This window comes from Gracilinanus agilis, chromosome 1 (genome assembly GCF_016433145.1).
Source record: "Gracilinanus agilis isolate LMUSP501 chromosome 1, AgileGrace, whole genome shotgun sequence".
Taxonomy (NCBI): Eukaryota; Metazoa; Chordata; class Mammalia; order Didelphimorphia; family Didelphidae; genus Gracilinanus; species Gracilinanus agilis.
In genome coordinates, this window is record NC_058130.1 from 88,201,425 (window position 1) to 88,221,940 (window position 20,516).

Consider the following 20,516-nt stretch of genomic DNA (forward strand, 5'->3'; position numbering starts at 1 on the left):
TTATGCTAATGACAAAATCACTTCTGCTTTTTTTTTATTAACACATTCAAATACTTCCTGCCACACCCCCTTCCCATCTCCCCATTTCTTCTACTTCCTCACATTAGTAAACTTTCTTAATACATTATACTATTTCACTTCTGCCACCCCACTTTACCCATTCTCTTTTTTTAAACTAAGTATCCCCATTGGACAGGTTCCAGGTATAAATTTCATCCCACCAAGTCTCAGTAATACCTAGAAAGTCAAAGTTGCCTCCTTGTCCTAGGACCTCATTTGTTACCTAAATTTGAGCTTATGTGTGTATACATATAGACAAACATAGGTATGTATATATACATATGTATTTTATTATTAGCATCTTTCTTGGTTTTTGTCTTCCATGGATTTCTGGATGGCTAAATGTTATTCTTCTTCCTTCTTTGCCATATCTCAAGCATCTAACTAGAGATATATGAATAGATAATTTTCTCCCTCCCCTATCCATTTTTACTTTAAAGCAATAGATAAGATATGCAAGATACCTAGAAAATATTTGTTAGTTTGTTTGTAATTTATCTCTGGCCAAGAATTTGTCATCCCTACATTGTATAATGTAATCTAGAAATTAAAATTCTAATATCAGACATCACTTTCTTGGTCAGCTGACTATTTATCAAATTAATTTTTCTCTTCTGAATCACTTGCCTTCAATGGACAGCAGTGAGGAAAATATAATCCATAATTCTTTGATTTTTAGTTGATTGTCCAAGACTTTATAAATGTTGGGAATACTTAAAGAAATTAATTCAGAGTATTCACTGGAATCCAAATACCAAAAATTTAAGCTGAAGCTCAAATAATTTGGCTACATATTGAAAAAACAGGATGCATTAGAAAAGACCTTGATGTCATGAAGGATTGAAGGTACAAGGAGAAGGGGATGGCAGAGGATGAGATGGATAGATAATGTTATTAGAAACAATTGGACAGACTTGGAGAGATGGTGAAGGCTTGGAGTGCTATAGTTCATCCGCTCATGAAGAGTAGGACATGCCTGAACAACTACAATTGCTTGGCTGTCTTAGAAACCCAAATGACTCAAAGTCATTACAAGCCACTAAAATTTTCCCTGTTTTTCATAAATGTTGAGATCTGACAACGAGTTTAGTTCAACAAAATGGGACATCTTCAGTCTTTTTTTTGTTGAACTTCAAAACTTGTTTTTTAGTGTTAATACCTCAACCTTAAATATATGTTTTTGACTTTACATTTGATTATCATCTCCCAAACCCTTGAAAATCCCACTTGATTTTTTTCCTTGACCTCAACAACTCCACAGCTTTTCCCATTGCCATGCAGCTAGTGCCAGTTCATGCTAGTTGCAGCATTTCCCTCTCTTTCTTTTTCTTGCCAACTACCTTCTATTCCTCCTTGAGTCTATTCCTTTAGGCCCTATAGCCTAAACCTTCCACATCCTTTTTAATTTTTAAAAACTCTTCCTTAATCCCCACTCTATTCTCCTTAACTGTCCTTGATCTAACTCATCTTTCAACCCAAATATTGAATTTGGACCAGAATCTGGGCCTGGAGAATCTTTTTATAATTTTTCTCAATTGCGCTCAAATTTCACCAAATTTTTTCTGCTCCAAATTTAGCCTCTGACCTTTTTCCCTACTCAGATGACCTCCAAGTAACCCACATAATTTCCTTCTCTATATTTAGCTGAAGTATCTCTCTTTAGTTCTTCATCAGAGAACAGAAATAGAATGATTATCTATCATAGATAGATTTTTCTGACCACACTAACTATGGAAGGTCATTTACTAAGAGGCAGAGGATTTATTGAATTAGAGACTACTGAAAGAGACCCTGGAGGTCATATAGGCTGGTTCAGTTATGCTCAAACAGAAATTGCCAGAAGTTTCTATATTGATTTAGAAAACCATAAATTAACAATTTCTATGTTGTATTGTTGTATAATATTAAAAATTTCCTAGTCATCCCAGAAATTCTCAGAAGTTTTTCCCTATGCATTCTGTGGGCTTTGAGTCTCATATCTCTGATTTTGTCCTACATCCTCCTTTTAGAGGTAAATAAATGGCAACCTAGAGAGGTTGAGTAATTTGCCAAACATTTTCCATATAGAAAGTGGCAGAGATGGAACAAAGTCTTCAGACTTTAAATTTGAACATTCTTTTCCCTATACTTCTATAATCTGCAATCTATAATTTGCTTTTAGTGGAGGATGTGACATCATTAACCAATACAATAAAACAATCTTTCCTGGGAAGATAAGAAGGGAGTAAAATCCAACAGAAGGAATCTGTAATGGTGGGACCTTAAGTGCTTTGGTACTTTAATCACAAAAGCTGGCTCTATGCTCTTGGTGAAGACTGCATATTAAAAAGAAAACTATGAGGACATCAAATACTAATTGAATTTAAATAAACCAAACTTCCCACTGATTGAAACTATTTGAAGGCTTTTAAAAAAATCTTTTCAAAATTTTGTCTTCAGTATATGTTGCAGTACTGTCAATTAGCTATGAGCAAATACTTTAAGCTTCTAGCTCTGGCTAAATAACAAATATCATTTCCCCTGGAAACCCATTTGAAAATATTTCTAATAAGAGCTGGATACATTATGCTGATATAATATGTAGGTTCAAGTCATATACTAGTCACAGGAGAAATATCTTATACTGCCCACAATAACCATTTTCCCAAATAATAATCATTTAGGAGGCCTGTTTGAAACTCTGCATATTAAAGAGCATTGCTAAATGGGAAAAATCCCTGTACTTACATCTTAATCTCAATTTATCCCTTAATAAAACTAAAAAGTATCACCTTCCCCAGGAAGGTGTCTCTCATTGGTCTTTGAGAATTTACAGCTTGACTAAGTTCATAGAGAAGTAGGTCACTCCAATAGCATTTCTTATAAAGTGCCATACTGGAATTAAATATCAAGGTTGGCTGTTGCTTTTGAAGGACTTAATCTTAAAAGTACGACTTCAAGAAATATATTAATTGGTGGAGTGAAGATGGCAGCTTAGTAGCAGCAAAAGTCAAAACTGTTCTAGCTATCCTTCCATATCAATCTTTAAAAAGCACTTCAAAAAGAAGGAATCCCAACCCAAGAGCAAGACAGAGTCACGGAACTCTCCCACTGATCACAACTTGAAAGGTAGGCTGAGTCAATTTTCACAGGATAAGGGGGAACCAGAAGCAAAACTGCATACAGCAGAGTTTTGGCTGACCCTCCCCACACCTCACCACCACCTACCACTCTAGGCTCTGCAAATTCAGGATCCCAGGACAGGGGCTACACCAGCTACAGGGAACCTCACACCCACCCCTTGAAGTCCTAGGTCCTGGCAAGAATCTAAAGTCCATCTCAAGCCTCAGGGGCTGCCTGCATTGAAGACTTAGCCCCAGAGCACATTAGTTAACTCTACCTAATCCTATAAACCAGAAGAGGAGGAAGAATTGGAAAGAAGCTTACAGAATTCCCCAAAAACCAAAAGCCTGGGAAAATGAGTAAACAACAGAAAAAGCATGTAACTGGAAAACTTCTATGGGGAAAAAGAGCAAAGAGCAATACTAACAGAGGATGATGGGATCCAAGCAACTACAAGCAAAACTTCAAAAAAAAAAAAGAGAATTGGTTTCCAGCACTGGAAGAACTCAAAAAGGAATTTTACAAATCTAATTAGACAGGTTGAAGAAAAACAGGAAAAAGAAAATAGCTTAAAAAGAAAAATTGGTCAACTGGTAAAAGAGGTACAGAAATCCAATGAAGAAAAAAAGTATTTTAAGAAATATATTAGGGGCAGCTGGGTAGCTCAGTGGAGTGAGAGTCAGGCCTAGAGACAGGAGGTCCTAGGTTCAAACCCGGCCTCAGCCACTTCCCAGCTGTGTGACCCTGGGCAAGTCACTTGACCCCCATTGCCCACCCTTACCAATCTTCCATCTATAAGACAATACACCGAAGTACAAGGGTTTAAAAAAAAAAGAAATATATTAATTTAACCCCAATCTGAAATTAAAATTTCAACTAAAGTCATTAGTAGTAGATATATGTGGGTAGAAGAAAATATAAAGTATGTTAGGTGGGAAAGGTGAAGCTGAAAATGGACTACTCCATTTAACTCTTTGTAAAATAAGATGGATAGGTAAAGAAGTAGACTCAAATAGCTCAAATAACCTTCTGGTATATAATGATAGTCTGTCACTAACACTAGGATAGAAGGAAGAAAACAGATCATGTTTTCAATGCAATTAACCAACATTCAATGATAGTTATGGTACAACAAAATGTAGCACCTTTTAAGCATCCAGGAAAGGAAGTCAAAATGAGTTTAGAACAGATTTTGTCAATTTTTTAAAAAAAAGTCAAATGTAGTTGATGGTGTCAAAACTTTAGCTAAGTAGAAACATGAATAAATATTAACTGAGATTTAGATGATGCATCAGCTACTGTAGAAAGTTTTGGTACTGTGTTAGGAAAATCTTCATCAGATTATAGATTCAGTATGGTTAGGATTAGTTTATTAAAAAGAGGTGAAAACCCATAAGAGGGAAAGGATAGATTTTAAATTCTCTTAGGTGGCAAAGAATATATTGGAAAGTTCATGGAGATAACTACTGAGAATTTTTCAGCATTTTAATTTTCACAACAGTTCTTATAAATTAATGCACAATATAGTTAGTTTTACCTTTATGATATACTTTCCTCCCTTCAATCATTTCCTCCAGTTGCTTGCTAACAGTCAAGAAGAAGAGGCACTGTATACTGCTTTTGTGAGCAATGGTAGTTAGCTGATAAACACATTTTCAGTTTGGTCCCATGAGCAATTTAATGTAGTTTTTTTTTTTTATTTTTTTTTATTTTTTTTTAGCTTTTATTAATAATCATTTTTAACATGATTACATGTTTCATGCTCCTATTTTCCCCTTCACCCCCCGCACTCCCCCCACCCATGGCCGACGCACTTTTCCACTGGTTATGTCATGTGTCCTTGATCAAGACCAATTTCCCAATTGTTGGTGGTTGCATTGGTGTGGTAGCAATTTAATGTAGTTTATAATTCTCTTGTGGTAAACTGATGGAGAGTGAATCCCTTCAGAGAATTTGGTTTTCTTTTAATAGGCCAGGGAAATATGACTCATTATCATTCTCTGAAGGGCTATGCATAAGAGAACAGGTCCTAGAATTTTGAATTGGCTAAGCCATCCTGGAAAGCAATTTGAAACTGTCCAGAAACTTATCAAACCATGCCTATCTTTTGACCCAGCTATCTGACTCTTAGGCCTATACCTCAAAGAAACCAAAGCAAAAGGAAAAGGATTTATATGTACAAAAATATTTGTAACAGCATTTTTTGTGGTTGCCAATAATTGGAAACTAAGAACTGAAAGGCTTTGTAATTCTCTTCAACACAATGATAAACCATAAATCCAACAGACAGAAGATGAAATATGCCATTAATATCTTGCCAGAGGGATGATAATGAGGAAATTTGGTTTGCTAGATTATGTAGCTATGAAGTGAGGGATTTTTAAAAAATGTGTTTAATGGGGGTGGGGGAGTGGAATGGTATTGTAAGGGACAAATTAATTAAACCATATACCATTGGATCCCCACAAATAAATTGAGTGTTTGATAAAGAATACTTCATAGAGATGGCATTAGATTATTAACTTATTAACTTAATTATTAAGTAATTAAGATAGAGGAAACCATGTTGAGGGGAAGAATACAAAAAACTGTAAAACCTTTACTCTATAACAGGGGTTGGCAATGTATGGTTCTCGAGCCATATCTGGCTCTTTTGAGCGCCAGATATGGCTCTTTCAGCAGGAGCCATAAAGTCAATTTTTTTTCAGGCGCTGTTACAGGAGCAGCACTGTGAGCACTGTACGGCTCTCACGAAATTACATTTTAAAATGTGGCTTTTATGGCTCTCATGGCCAAAAAGGTTGCCGACCCCTGATCTATAATGTAGTTATAAGAGTCTATTTCAATGTACATGGGTGATTACATATTAATGAATAACTTGATATACATTGCCTCTACTCACGTGTAAACTTTAAGAACAAAATCCTTTTCTTCCTTTAATTCAGAAAGTGACTGAAGAACATCCACGATGCTTAAGACAGCACAACCATAAGGGCGCCGGTAGTGTAAATGGGCAGGACCTTTCTTAGAATCGTTCAGCAACATACGACCTAGAAAACACGATTTGATCTGGATTTAGCTTTTACTTATGGTACTTGACAACTGATTTATATCTATATACACATATGGGACATTTGGTTTTATAGAATATCAGAGCTGGATGGGACTACAAAGATCTCCCAGACCAGAGGTTGGTAAACTCTTTCCATAAGGGCCCAGGTAATAAATATGTTAGGATTTGCAAGTTGAGGCAAAATAGAGCATATTATATAACAAGAGAGAAAACAACTTTCCACAAATTTCTATTGATGAAATGAATTATAAGGGTGCTTTTTTTTGGGTGATATACATCTATTAATGAAAAGAATGCAACATTTTTTGGGGGGAATAACATTTCACTTAATTGAGGTTCAAAGTTAATGCTCCTTATCAAAATTGATTGCAAATGTCATCTCTTAATGTCATTTTGTATGAGATTTTATATATTTCATTTCTGAAAATGTCTTTTCAAGCAGATAAGTACTGACAAATACTTATATCAATACTTGAGCATATGATTTTGACTGAACATATTCATAGCTTGGAAGGCATTTATAGTATTCTATATACTCCACTTTTCTTCATTATATGCCAAGCAGCCTTGTGAAGTAATGAGAACAACACATATGGTTTTTTTTGCTCCTACTCAACTCTGCTGTTGCAGTGTGAAAGCAGCCGTAGACAATAGCTAAATGAATGAGCATGGCCGTGTTCCAATAAAATTTTTTTTGTGGACACTGAAATCTGGATTTCATATGATTTTCACATGTCATGGAAGAGTATTCTTTTTTTGACTTTTTTCAATCATTAAAAAATTTGGAAAACCATTCTTAGTTCATGGGCTGTCCAAAAACAGGTGGCAAGTTGGATCTGCCAACCCATGTTACAATAATAATAATCACAATAATAACAGCTAACATTTATATAGTGTTTACCATGTGCCAGGCTCTCTGCTAAACACTTTATAATTATTATCTCACTTTATCTTCTTAACAATTCCCGGGAGATAAGTGCTATTATTATCCCCATTTTGCAGATGAGGAAGCTGACACAAACAGAGGTTAAGAGACAAACAGTCACAGAGCTGAATCCAGATTTGAGCCCAGGTCTTTGTGATTCCAAGCCCACCCGCAATTCTTAGCTGCTTCGGTTCTAGTCAGGACTAAACTGCCTAATTTCACCTAACTATAAAAGAAAATGTGTTTCATAGAAAGGAGATGACTAGTCCAAGTTCACAAAGTTAGTAAGTGGCAGAGCCAGGACTAGAACCTGGGTCTAAACACCAGCTCAATTACACCATGCTTATGTACTTGGATTTCATACATATACTATACGTTACATAAGCTCCATTTTAACTTTACTCCTTGGCAATACAAAAATCTGATTACATGTGGATTTTATAGAAACGTGTACCCTGGGAATGTGAAAAGATTTATATTAGTAATCTGCACTTTAGTATATTGTCCGAGTAGCAATTTGTGTAAGGATAAGGATGACAACTTGCACTTCTAGCCAGAGTTATTTGATCCATATCAGACTTCAGGGGATTGAGCCAGATTCTCCCCACACCTCAATATGAGGAAGAGAAGTCTTCAGAAAGCAGAGGGATGCCGGTTTTTTTGCTTACTGTAGCTGCACGTACAATGGCAAGAGGGCATTCACATAAACACAAAATATAGGCTGCTGTAGGTTCTTCATTAAGTAAAGTCCAACAGTCTGAAGCACAGTAGACCTCTGTTTTACTAACAAGGAGGTATAAAACACTTGCCTGTATGAGTGCATAAATACCCTGTAGCTTAAGAAACAACCCAGTCTTGCTTCCCAGAAAAGTTGATTAGGGTCATTAATCATATCAACCACATCCAATCATAATAATAACAAATATAAACAATAAACACCAGGTTTCCCCCCCTTTGGCTACAGAATAAAAAGACTCAATACAAATAGGACAATATACATAATGCTATCATTTAGTGGGAAGAAGCATTTATCTGTGTATATATAAAATTTAGCTGATAATCAGCCAGTGCTTTTTCCCCCCCCCAAAAATTAAATTACATTTTTTTTCAGTTAACAAAATCTATTGTTTCTCTTTCCTTCTTCCTCTGTGTACTCTTTTGGACTAGTGCTATTTCTTACCTGTTGAGTGAGGGATAAAGGTTTCACTTTTTGAAGATAGTGTGATCAATTCTTTTAGACCCAAGAAACTTTTCATTCTGTATTATACTAATCAATTTGTCATTATGCTCCTGGGAATGCGTGTGGGGTGGTATTTGGGCTGGGTTTGGGGATGCTGGTGGAGAAGGTAAATGAAAGTTAGACTACTGGAAAGAACACACTTGCCTCTAATAACAGAGAAAATGGGGAAGAGGGCTCCTATGTGCAATAAAGTAGTTTAGTTTATGACTAGGGCCATAGCTGGGGCCTGACTCAGTAAAAGGGAAAGAAGACATGGGTTGACAAAGTAGAGGTGCAAGATTCATGATCTAGAGAGGCTTATTCTAAGTTGGTCTTTAAAGCATACAGTACCTATTCGGATCACATGGGCAACTATGTATAAATCTCTCTTCATATCTTTGCTGCTCAGATCCTAAGAAAAGAGAAAAACATTTCAGCAAATGGCAATGCAGAAAGTACATACAAAGAACTGAGGAGTCATTTTTTCATCTCTATATATGGGTAGTTTATTAAAAAAACACCTTCCCTTCTGACTTAGGATCAATACAAACTATTGGTTCCAAGGCAGAAGAGTGGTAAGGACTAGGCAATTGGGATCAAGTGACTTGTCCAGGGTCACATAGCTTGAAAGTGTTTGAGGCCACATTTGAGCCCAGGACCCCCTGTCTTCCTGCCTGGCTCTCTATTCACTGAGCCAGCTTGTTACATTTTTGCATATGCTATACACAGATACAGTTAAGGCATAAGAGTAAATACTATTTAACAAATATCAAAACTCCTTCTTATGTTCAGGTGCCTGGTATATTTTAGGATTCTTTCTCTGCCTAAGGTACCCTTTCTCCATCTCTTCATATGTGCCCTTTGGACTGGTTTGAGATGTGCCTCATTTGGATAACCCAAGAGAATTAAATGGTTTTACATGGATTTTTAAGCCAGTCTTGCCTATAACTCATTTCTTTGAAATAAGCAGCATTTTCAATGGGAAGTATGTAAAAAATAAATTCTAACAGAATATGCTAAATGAAAAACTAAATGTTTGTAGGGAAACAGTTTCAAATGAATATAAGGTGGGAAAAGTCCCAACCTCTAGAGTTATTTTTAGTATGCTTTTGGGATGACTGTGAATGAATGAAAAAAGAGTTCGTAGTCATGCCAGAGTGAAATATTTAGATTCCACTTTTGTTGGGTACCCAATGGGAGAATTAGGTATGCTTATATTAACACAGCGAATATTATAGATAGGAATAATATTGGGATGAAACAAGGACTAATGATCGCACTTGCTTTTTAAAGGGAAATATGTCAAACAAAAGGGTGGCTAGGTGGTGCAATGAATAGAGCACCAGTTCTGGAGTTGGGAGACCCAAGTTCCAAACCAGCTTCAGACAACTACTGGCTCTGTGACCTTGGGCAAATCATTTAATCCTGCTTGCCTCAGTTTCTTCATATGTAAAATGAGCTGGAGAAGGAAACAGCTAACCACTCCAGTATCTTTGCCAAGAAAATTCTGAGAGTTAGACATGCCTGAAAAATGATTGAACATATCAAAACAAGGCAATGGAAAAATAATATATATGCTAACTGGATGATGATGATGGTAACTTCTATAGAACTTACAATGTGCTAAGTGCTGGGAGGTAGGTGCTATTATCATCTCCATTTTACAGATGAGGAAACTGAGACAAACAAAGGTTAAGTGATTTGTCCTAGGTTACATAAGTAGTAGGTGTCTGAGGTCAGATTTAACTCAGGTCTAATTGGATGATAATTGCATGTTTACAGGGAACCTAGAGGGGGTGAATTGTATCAAACAGGCAAGTAATATTCACTGATTGGCTGGCAAGTCAACTTATGCTAAGAAATTTGACCGTAAGTCTCCTTGTAAGGATAATTGTATTTGGTCAAGGGCTAAATGGGAAAAAAAGGTCAGAGTGAAGGAAAAGAAGAGGGGGTATTTTTGCATGCCTGGTGCATGGGTGAGGAGGAGTTGCATTTAATGTTATAACGTTTTTTCCTTTTCTTAAACTTTTCCCTTCTGTCTTAGTATCAATTTTTAAAACAAAAAAGCAGTGAGGACTGGGGTTAAGTGACTTGCCCAGGGTCAAACAGCTAGGAGATGTCTGAGGCCAGGTCCTCTCAACTCTAGGCCTGGCTCTGTGTACTGGGTTACATAGCTGTCCCTAGTGTATACAGGTCCTTGAAAGAATGATAGTGCTGTTAAGCCTTAGAATGTAGAAATTATCTACTTTCTTCTTGGGCTACATGCTAATTGGCAACTAAGGGTTCACTAAATACTTATTTCATGAAATATCTAAGTTATTCTGTGTCTCTGGTGTTATGACCACAGGAAGTGGCAAGAGGTAACAAATAATAAAATAATTACAATAATGATAAAAAGTAGTCAAATTCTTAAACCTATGAGGAAGTCCTCTGTATGGCTATAATCTTTTGATTGAAATATAAGGACATTTTGGATTCCTTCCATTCATTTGTATTTAAAAATGGTATTCATATTTGAATATCAATTAAATTATTGCTAAATACAATATACCAAATATTAAATCAATTTATTGATAAATATAAAATTATTTATTGTGAAAAGATATTAGGCCACTATTTTGATATACTATTGAAAGAGATGGCTAGAGGACAGAGCATTTTCAAATGAAATGGTTCCCTTTGGGTTTAGTTAATAGAATTCAAGCTACCTCCAAAGGTCTATTCTTCACCCCAATTTACCTCTCTTGTGTTTGTAGTCCTAAAGCAGACTTCCATAGAAGACCAAGATAATAACTGGACATTCAAGGTACATTCATATTGGAATTCTTTTACTCCTGTTGCTGGTTATTAGGTATAATAAATAAGACTCAAATGTAATTTAACATTGAATGAAAAGGTGCTTATAATATTTTCCAAGTGCCTGGGTAGTATGTCTGTCTGGACCACACTGTATAGGGTACTTAGAACCCAGAATGGTACTTATTAAGTGTTAATAACAATCAAAGTAATAACAAAAATGATTTTTGGCAAATATAAATGAAAATTGTTGTAGGTTAGTTTCACAGTACATTAAAATTTCAATGTAAGAGCCAGCTTACTAAATGAAAATTAAATGCATAGTTAAACATAATTTTGGGTTGACAAAAACATTGCTTTTTAATAGTGAGTATCAAGCATGATTGATAATATTAACATTTAGGAGACAAATCGAAAAAAGAGAAGGAAGGAGGACAAAGGAAACTCAGTGTTGTCCAGTCTTATAATCTTGAACTCAATGAGTAGCTTTTGAACAATAACTAAATGCAGAGCAAGTCTGAATTGCTATCTAAATGAGAAAGAATCAGGTGGTCTAGTCCTATGCCAGCTAGTGGGCAGAAGCTGTCAAAGTTGGGAGATGGGGAGAAAAATCTGATTTAAAGGAGAGCTCTTGGAGCTCAATGAAGTTATGCTATGAGGTATTAGAAATAAGGTTAGCTTCTCTGATTCCAAGTTAGCTTTTACTTATCCTCTAGGAATGGCATGAAGATTTTGACAATAAAATAAAATAATACCACTATTTTGAAAAAAAAAATAACTCCACAGGAAAAGCTAATATCATAGAAACCATTGAGTTAGACTTCCAACTCAAATAGAAGTAGAAAATTTTTATCATTTGGGTTGACAACTGAAATATGATAAAACTGCTATCATAGTAAAATGTATTACATGAATGTATGTCTATGTTGCATTTATATAAATAAATAAATATATATATATATATATATACATAGTCACTCATGTAACATATACTATGAAAAATGGAAAAGAGAGCACTTTTTAAAGAAACTCAAGCAAATTAAAAATTCCTTGGAATTTTTTTCTTTTTATGGAGAATTACTAAAATCCAATGAATCTGGAAAAGGGAAAATATTCCCAGAGAAAAATAATTCTGTGATTCATAAATTTTATAAATGAAAATTTATAAATTGGAAGAAATTACCTTAAGGAAAAGCTAAACTCTACCGAAAGAAAATAATACTAACCCCATTATCAAGTTTTCAGGGCATATCTATCTTAGTAATTTTTATGGGTCTACCACTACAGAAATTTCACTAACCACTTCTGTAATTCTATGACATTGACCTGGAAGCTTTGTTAACATATTTGGCAATCTCAAAATGCGCTCTTTTGCCTACGGTAAAGAATCAGGTTTCTAGATTAGTTGATAAGATAGATTCTGGCCAGAGCAATAGTTTTGTAAATCTGGTAGCCATGTTTAAGAATCTCATGAATACAAAATTATGTTAGGCACCTTTACAGAAAGTGCCAAAAACAAAGCCAACTCCAAGCTCAGTTATTGTGGATAGGGCACAAAAGAGAGGAAGTGAATGAGAATTTGGAACATTCTTTGAGGATAGTAAGGAACAAGAATATCCATGATTGATTTTTTTCCCATTTATACAAATTGGAATTACTATCAGTGTTTGTGTGTACACACATAATGGAATATGGGCTTATATATATCACATATATCTTTATATATCTATAATTAAATATTGTAAAATAAAGTCCATGATTCTACAATCACATTCAGATGTCACAATGAAGTTCATTAAAAATCAGTCATTGAGTATGAGGATCTAGTCAATGGAATTGTACTGAAATCTACAATTCCACAATGCCAAAGAGCCCCAAGTGAAAAAACTTCTTTTGTGTTTTTATCAGACAAGGTCAGAATGTCAGAAAACTTTAAAATATTGCCATCTTGCCCATCTCTCTGTCTTAAAACCAAACTGCTCTAAATTATTCAAAACAATTATTTGTCTTCTTCCTATTTTCCTTTCCACTAGTAGCTTACTTTGGATAAACTCTTCTAGAGTCTAACCTTACTCTTTTGGGATGCCTTTCCTCTCATTGTCCAACTCCCATCTACAGTTAGGATAGAAAATTGTTTATATTTTTACCCTTTTCTTCTCCTGAACAAGAAAGTTCATTTCCTTCTGTTTTCATTATATTTCCAATTTTCCTGTCTGATTTCTCTAACTGAATGTTTTCCTAATCCTTAAAATACTGGTGCATTACATCATTTTGATTTATTAATTTGAAATTTTTCACAGATTTGGTGCATTTTCAATATATACTATATCCTTATTGAGAGATGCTTTTGGACTGTAACAAAACAAGCTATTGTATGCATTACTTTTTGATCTTTAAAGAAAGTAGCAAAATGAACAAAATTCAGGTGAAAAAATGTAGTGTTTTTTTCTGTAAGATCCAGGTCACATTGAAACCTCAGAGTTAGTTCCCTATTCATTTAAGTTGTACCCACAGAGCCTGATCATGACTAATACTATTTACATTGGGATAACACTGCAAACCAAACAGAATGGCAATCAAGGTGGGAAGCATTACGGTATCTCTGATTTAAATGGGTTTTCTCTAAAACCTTATAGTATTGTCTGAGCACAGAGTACCAACAGTAGTCAAAACTATTACAAAGCCTTTTATTCTTTTTCAGCAAATCAATTAAATCAAGTAAATGAAGCACATTGGCTATTCAGTGCATAAAATAAATGGTGAACACACAAGAAGAAGCTTGGAGAATGTCTTGGCAGTTTCCTGATGGTGGAAACCCAGAACATGTTTTTCTAATGAGGATCTTACTGTGTCCCTTGCTCTCCTGATATTTCTAGGGTATTGGACCTTTGGGAGCAAGTGTTTTAAAAAGTGTCTTTGTTAGTATGAATAGTATGAATAGGAGTCATTTGTGATGTGATGAAGCGGACACAATTCATATTCCAATAGAAAATGGCTCCAGAATTGGTAGTTTTAAGAAAGTAAATTTGAGTGGACAACTTTAGAAGGCATTTCTAATTCCAAGTTAAAAATATAATAAAAAGGATCGTTCCCCTCCAATTTTAAGTATCAAGTTTACACACCGGATAATAAAACTTAAAAATCAGCCAAGAGGCACTTGAAAGTGTCTACTTAATCACAAAATTCAATTAAGAACGTCTAGTTGATTGTAATATTTTAAAAACATTTCATTATTATCTGTCAGAAATATATAACTAATCTTATTTGCCCTACTGTGTAGGGAAAGAAAAATTTTGTCAGTTTTCGGGCTGACAATATCCACAAACCAAAGCCCTCGATCAGAAATGGCCCAGTCCACAGTGTAGCAGGGAAAGAATTCTCACATACTGTAAAAAGGGCACACATTCGATCTATCTTCTCTGGGTTCCTTGGCCCACCATTCTTGTTCAGTCTCACCAGAAACCGCTCACTGAAATGTAGGAGAGAGAGAGAGAAAAAGAGAGAGAGGGAGAGAGAAAGAGACAGAGAAATGTGAGGGACCACAAACTACAGAACAAAGACTAGGGCATGTATAAAGAATAATGTATCATTTTGGAAATCCTAAACAGTCATGGAATTGCACTCAATGATAGGTGGGTAGGGCACAATGTGAATGTAATGTCTTGTTAGACATGACAGAGAGGCAGTGATCTGGTGGAGAAATTTGGATTTGAGGTCAGAAGAGATTTAACTCATATGCTGGTTCTGACATCAGTTGTGTGAACCTGAGTATTTCATTTAACACCTGAGCCTTTTCTATAAAAGGGGGATAATCTGTAATATTGTTCTCACAGGACTGCTGTGCTTTTCCAAATCTCAAGTCTTATAAAGGTGTCATCATTAGTAACAATATTGAAATAGTAATAGTGATAATGATATCTATATCAAATGCATTTTTAAAAAACACAGAGCAAAGTCTTGTGTCGGATAAACACTTTGATGTATTTTAACCAGGCATTGTTATTTAACCATTGAATGTAGATGTATATTTTGCCTCCCTAATAAGGTTATAAGCTTTTGGGAGCAAGACATGAGTATTATATTTTACCTGTATTGCCCCCACCCCAAACCCAAGTTCAATGTCAAACACAGAGGAATCACTAGGACACTTTGATCTAAATCAGGCAGTGAGCTCATTACAACAAAAGAAAATAATACATATACTAGCAGATCCAGGAAACATGAGTTTTAGTAGAACATAGGCTGTCCCAAAAGTCTCAGTGCTTTCATAACCACTTAAAAGTTTTACCCTGTATAAGTTCCTTGAAGGTATTTCATCTTGTCTTTATAGCCCTACTCTCAAAGAGCCCTTCTTTATGTGTGTATGTGTATGTGTTTGTGTTTGTAAAAGAGAGAAGTATGGAATATGATTTTATGAGTACATGGAACTCTCAGGGTAATTCCCTCTACTGATGTAAGCTATGAACTTCTCTGCAATTTACACTTTGAGAATTATTGGGATCAGATTAAGTGATTTGTCCCTCTTGTCTGCTCTCCAGTCCCACCTCTCTCACTACCTGCAAGACATCTTCCTTTTGATGTGCCACATAGATATCTCAAATTTAACATGTCCCAAAGAGAACTCATTATGTTTCTCCCTCAATCTACTCTTTCTCCTACTTTCTTTTGGTCAAGGGCATCACAGAGTTTCATAACTTATGAGTCATCTTTGACCCTTCACTCTTCCTCAACCCTCTCCACCCACCATTTGGCCAGTTGCTAACTCTTGTCAATTTTATCTTTACAACATCTTCTTGCCTTTGTCTTCTCATCTCCCCTCACATCATGATCTCCCTCATTCAAGGACTCATCATCTCTTGCCTGTACTATTGAACAAGTTTCCTTATTAGTGTCTCCATCTCAAGCCTCTACTTTCTAATTTGACCTGATGATTGATAACGGCCAAAGTGATATTCCTAGAGCTCAGATCTAACTGTATCCCATCACATCAAGCTTCAGCAGCTTCTTCTTTTGAGTATCTAATGGCTTCTCAATTTCTCACTAGGCTCTCTTTCCAGGTTGATTTCATATCATTTCCCTCATTGTAATCATATTAGTTTTTTGTTATTCTCTCTACATGATACCCTATCTCTCCCCTTTCTACAAGATGTCTCCTATTCCTGGGATTCCCTCATTCTTCATCTGAGTCTCTTGGGACCCTAGTTCCTTCTGATGCTCACCTCAAATACCACTTCTTTCAGGAGGTCTTTCCCGACTTCTGTAGTTGGTACTTTGCCCCAATCATTTTGTATTTATTTGCATATATTCCGTATTTACTTATTGTGAATATTAACAAGACCATTGAGAGTAAGGACAATCTCTTCTGAATTCCTACTGCTTAGAACATAGTAGGTCATTAATAAATGCTTATGATTAACTGATTAATTGATTCTGGACTTCAAGGCCAGCTCTTCTATCCACTCCATCATACTGTCTTTCATGGTGCCTTGCTCATAGTAAACACTCAATTAAATTACCCATAGCACATCTTCCTCTGAAGAGTCACTTAAGATCTATGAGGGGGAAGAGAGATGGTGGAATCCTATAGAAATTGATGGTATGTCAAGGGTGGAAGAGGTAAAAATGCAAAGCAACAGGAAATACTAATAGAATGTTCAGACTGAATGGAGCCATGAAAAGTCTTATTACACAAAGCAACTCACATGCTTGTGGTAGGAAGTTGATAAGAATTTCAAATAACTTGTGAAACAATGTCAACATATTTTGGCTAAACAGAATTGCAGATCGGGTGTGGGACCTGGATTCAGGAAGAGCTGAGATCAATTTAGCCTCAGATTCTTACTAGCTGTATGACACTGGGCAAGTCTGTCTCAGTGTCTTCATTTGTAAAATAAGGATAATAGAACATATTTCCCAGGGCTATTATGAGGACCAAATGAGATTATATTTGTAAGATGCTTTGTAAATCTTTAAACACTATATAAGTGCCTGACTATTACTACAATGATCATCTCTACCTTTTCCTCAAGTTTATGCTCTATTAGCAAGATGGTATCATATACCTCAGTATTTCCATGTGTTTTCTACAATGTGGATTCCCTTTCCTCCAGTGCATATCTTAAGGATATGGTCTTCATGAATTGTTGAAAAAGTCATCAATCTATAGCAGTCATTCCCAAAGTGGGTGCCACCGCCTCCTGGTGGGTGCTGCAGCAATCCAGGGAGGCAGTGATGGCCACGGGTGCATTTATCTTTTCTATTAATTGCTATTAAAATTAAAAAAAATTAATTTCCAGGGGCACTAAGTAATATTTTTTCTGGAAAGGGGGCCAAAAAAGTTTGGGAACCACAGATCTATAGCAACCTGGTGATAAACTTCTCTGAAATGAGCCAGGATGGTACTAAGACAACAGACATATGTTAAAACACTGATAAAATGAAGAGGCTAGATTAAATTACCTCTGAGGTCACTTCCAGGTCGAATCTATATTATAATCATTAGAGTGGTTTACTTTTCCCCTGATCCTTCAATCATGTATTCAGAGTATGTCACGTAACCCCAGAATGATAGGTATTGCAAATATGCTAGAATTACAAAATATATTGTAATCCAAACGGTAAAGGTTGCTATGGAAAGAGGAAAAGGGAATAGTAAAAGCTGGTGAAAGAATCAGGGTTAGAGGAGGGGTGAGAAGTCGAGATAGAAGGGAAACTTCAAAGGTGATATGCTGAGAGCTTCTGCTCAAACCACATAATAGAGATGAATGGAACCACTATCCCTGCAGACTATAAGTGCTGGGACTAAGCCATTAGAAGGTTCTCTCTGTTCAAAGCCCAAGAGTTCCACTAAGCGAGGCAGCTTGTGTTGACCTGATTCCAAGAAGTGGCCCCCACCAGATTCACTGCAGATATGTTCAGCCTAGGCTCTAAATTTTACAACTTTACAACTTAATTTCTCTCTTATGGCAGAGAAGTGGGGGACTATCAGGTCAGACTATTTGATACAATGTCAGGCAGAATCACTTATTGGATGTTTTAAATTTTTTTCCCTTTGGCACAAGGGAATTGATCTGGAGATGGACTAGGAAATGTTTGTGAAAGAAATTTTAAAAGGCATCCATAAGAAATATTAAAAAAAAACAGAAATGGGAAGGCCTTATTAGAATTAATAAAATGAAGTCAGCCAATTCAATAACAATAAACTAATTCTTTAATCTGCTTGACACTTTAATTCCTAGATGCCTGCTAGGCTGCAAGTATATGACCTAGAAACTCAGAGGCAGCTCATGTTTGTAAAGAGGCCAAAGAAAAATCTTGCAAACATCGGTCAGTTAGGAGCTTTAAACATGTTTCTTTTTAAGGTTGAAAAGATAGGGTGAATTTCCATTATAAGACCCAAACTTCTCAATTGTCTTTCTCAGCCTGGTAAAATAATTGATTCCAACGAGCGTTTATAAATGGGAAGCAAAAGGAATAACCAAGAATGCTGGGTGTAATGGTGGTGATGTGTGTGTATAAAATGCTTTCAATTTTAAGGCCAGGTAGTCAGAAGTCATTTTTAGAAGATCATCCTCACCTTCCTCAATCAGGTCTTGGCAATTTCCCCTTTGCTTTGCTGCCTTACTTCCTTACTCTTCTTCCGGTATATATAGAAATGGGAGGGCTAACCCACAATGGTGATTCATAACCAATCAATCACTATATTTAGGATTATTCTATTTTATTTTTCTGGCTAGACCACAATCAAACCATACTTGCAGTGTTCCAGGAAGAGTCCATAAGACAGCTTAAGTCTATGTGATTACTTCGTCACACATAGACACTTTTTGGTACAAAGGTTTCATGGTAGAAAGCAAGCAATAATAAGGTCAGATTTATCAGGTAGTATGATGACTGCTCAGTGGTTGAGATGTGGGATCAGCAAACTGGGTTTGGAGGTAAATCAGCAGCTAACCTGCAGGAGATCTTAGCCATTTTTGTCAAGGAAGGACCCCTTTGACAGTGTCTGGGGAAGTCTACTACAGATCCCTTTTTAGAATCCTGTTTCCAAATAGTTTAAATAAAATATGTAGAATCATGAAAGGAATTAATTATATTGGAATATAGTAATCAAAATACTTAAACAATGAATTTGTGGACTTTAGGTTAAAAAATCCTAAAAGGGTATCAGGATCAAATCTAAATATAAATCTGTTTCCCTTCCACTTATGATAAGACTTAGATTTTTATGAGAAAATTATTAAACTTCGAAAATAAAAAATGGTTTTTATCCTTCCATATGGAAGTGTTCTTTGGGAGCTGTATTGGGTGAAGAATTTACTAGTGCTACAAATGTAAATTCAATTCAACAAACATTTGTTAAATGTTTATTGTATGTGAATATATCATCTTGGTGTTTGGCCCAAATGCACAGAAACAAAATAATGATAAAGTAATAGATGACATATTTGTAAGGTTTTAAAATTTCCAAATCACTTTATGTTACTTTTCATTTGTGCCTTGCAACAATCCTGTTCTTAAAATTTATTTGTGGTTTGCAGTTGTGTTCTACTCTTTGTGATTCTTTTTAGGGTTTCCTCAGCAAAGATGTTAGTATTGTTTGCCATTTCCTACTCTAGCTGATGTTGCAGATGAGAAAATTGAGGCAAAAGGGTTAAGTAACTTGCCCAGGGTCATACAGCTAGTAGGCATCTGAGACCAGATTTGAACTCAGATCTTTCTGACTCCAAGCCTGACACTCTAGCCACTCCTATTTCTTCTGTTTTACAGGTGATAAAAATGAGACTTGCAGTCATACAGTTAGTGCATGCTAGAGGCTGACTTTAAATGTGACACTGAATCTGTCTTCTTCCTGCTCTGCTGGGCTGACATGTATTTTAACAGGTTGAGTCAAATGACAATAAATGCATTATATTATAAATGGCTAGAAGAGGGTGTGTTAAGCATGATAGTGTTTGGCAGTCTACACTCGTCAAACTTAATCAACTAATGGCCAAGCATCCACTCCAGTTTTGTGTAAGTGCTGCCAAAATAAGCCCTTCACTCCAGTTCTGTAAAAAAAAAAAACCCAAACCCAAATTAAACAAAACACCAGCTATCCTACCCCTTAGCAATATGTGGAGTATAGAAAATGAGTACTGAACAAAGAAATGCTCTTACAGTATGGGCAAAGCTAAATTTACCAGAAACTCATCAATTTGAAATCAGAATCGTATAAAGATGATCATATTTACCATTGTCCAAATCAATATGAACCCTATCACCAGTCACACTGGACCATTGTGAAGTCACAACCTAAGAGGCCAATTAAAACTATAAGAAGCCCTTGGACAAAAAGAGTT

The 20,516-nt window shown here is 35.7% G+C and overlaps 1 protein-coding gene across 1 annotated transcript in view; it reads right to left on the reverse strand.

Annotated features, from left to right (window-relative positions):
• The window catches only part of DOCK3 (dedicator of cytokinesis 3), a 454,921-nt gene that overhangs the window by 152,586 nt on the left and 281,819 nt on the right, over positions 1 to 20,516 (reverse strand). The window contains exons 10-12 of the mRNA XM_044676700.1: positions 14,563 to 14,644; positions 8,731 to 8,791; positions 6,065 to 6,212 (exon numbers count right to left, since the gene is read on the reverse strand). Of these exons, the coding sequence (XP_044532635.1) occupies positions 6,065 to 6,212; positions 8,731 to 8,791; positions 14,563 to 14,644 (291 nt within the window). The remainder of the gene's footprint in view (positions 1 to 6,064; positions 6,213 to 8,730; positions 8,792 to 14,562; positions 14,645 to 20,516) is intronic.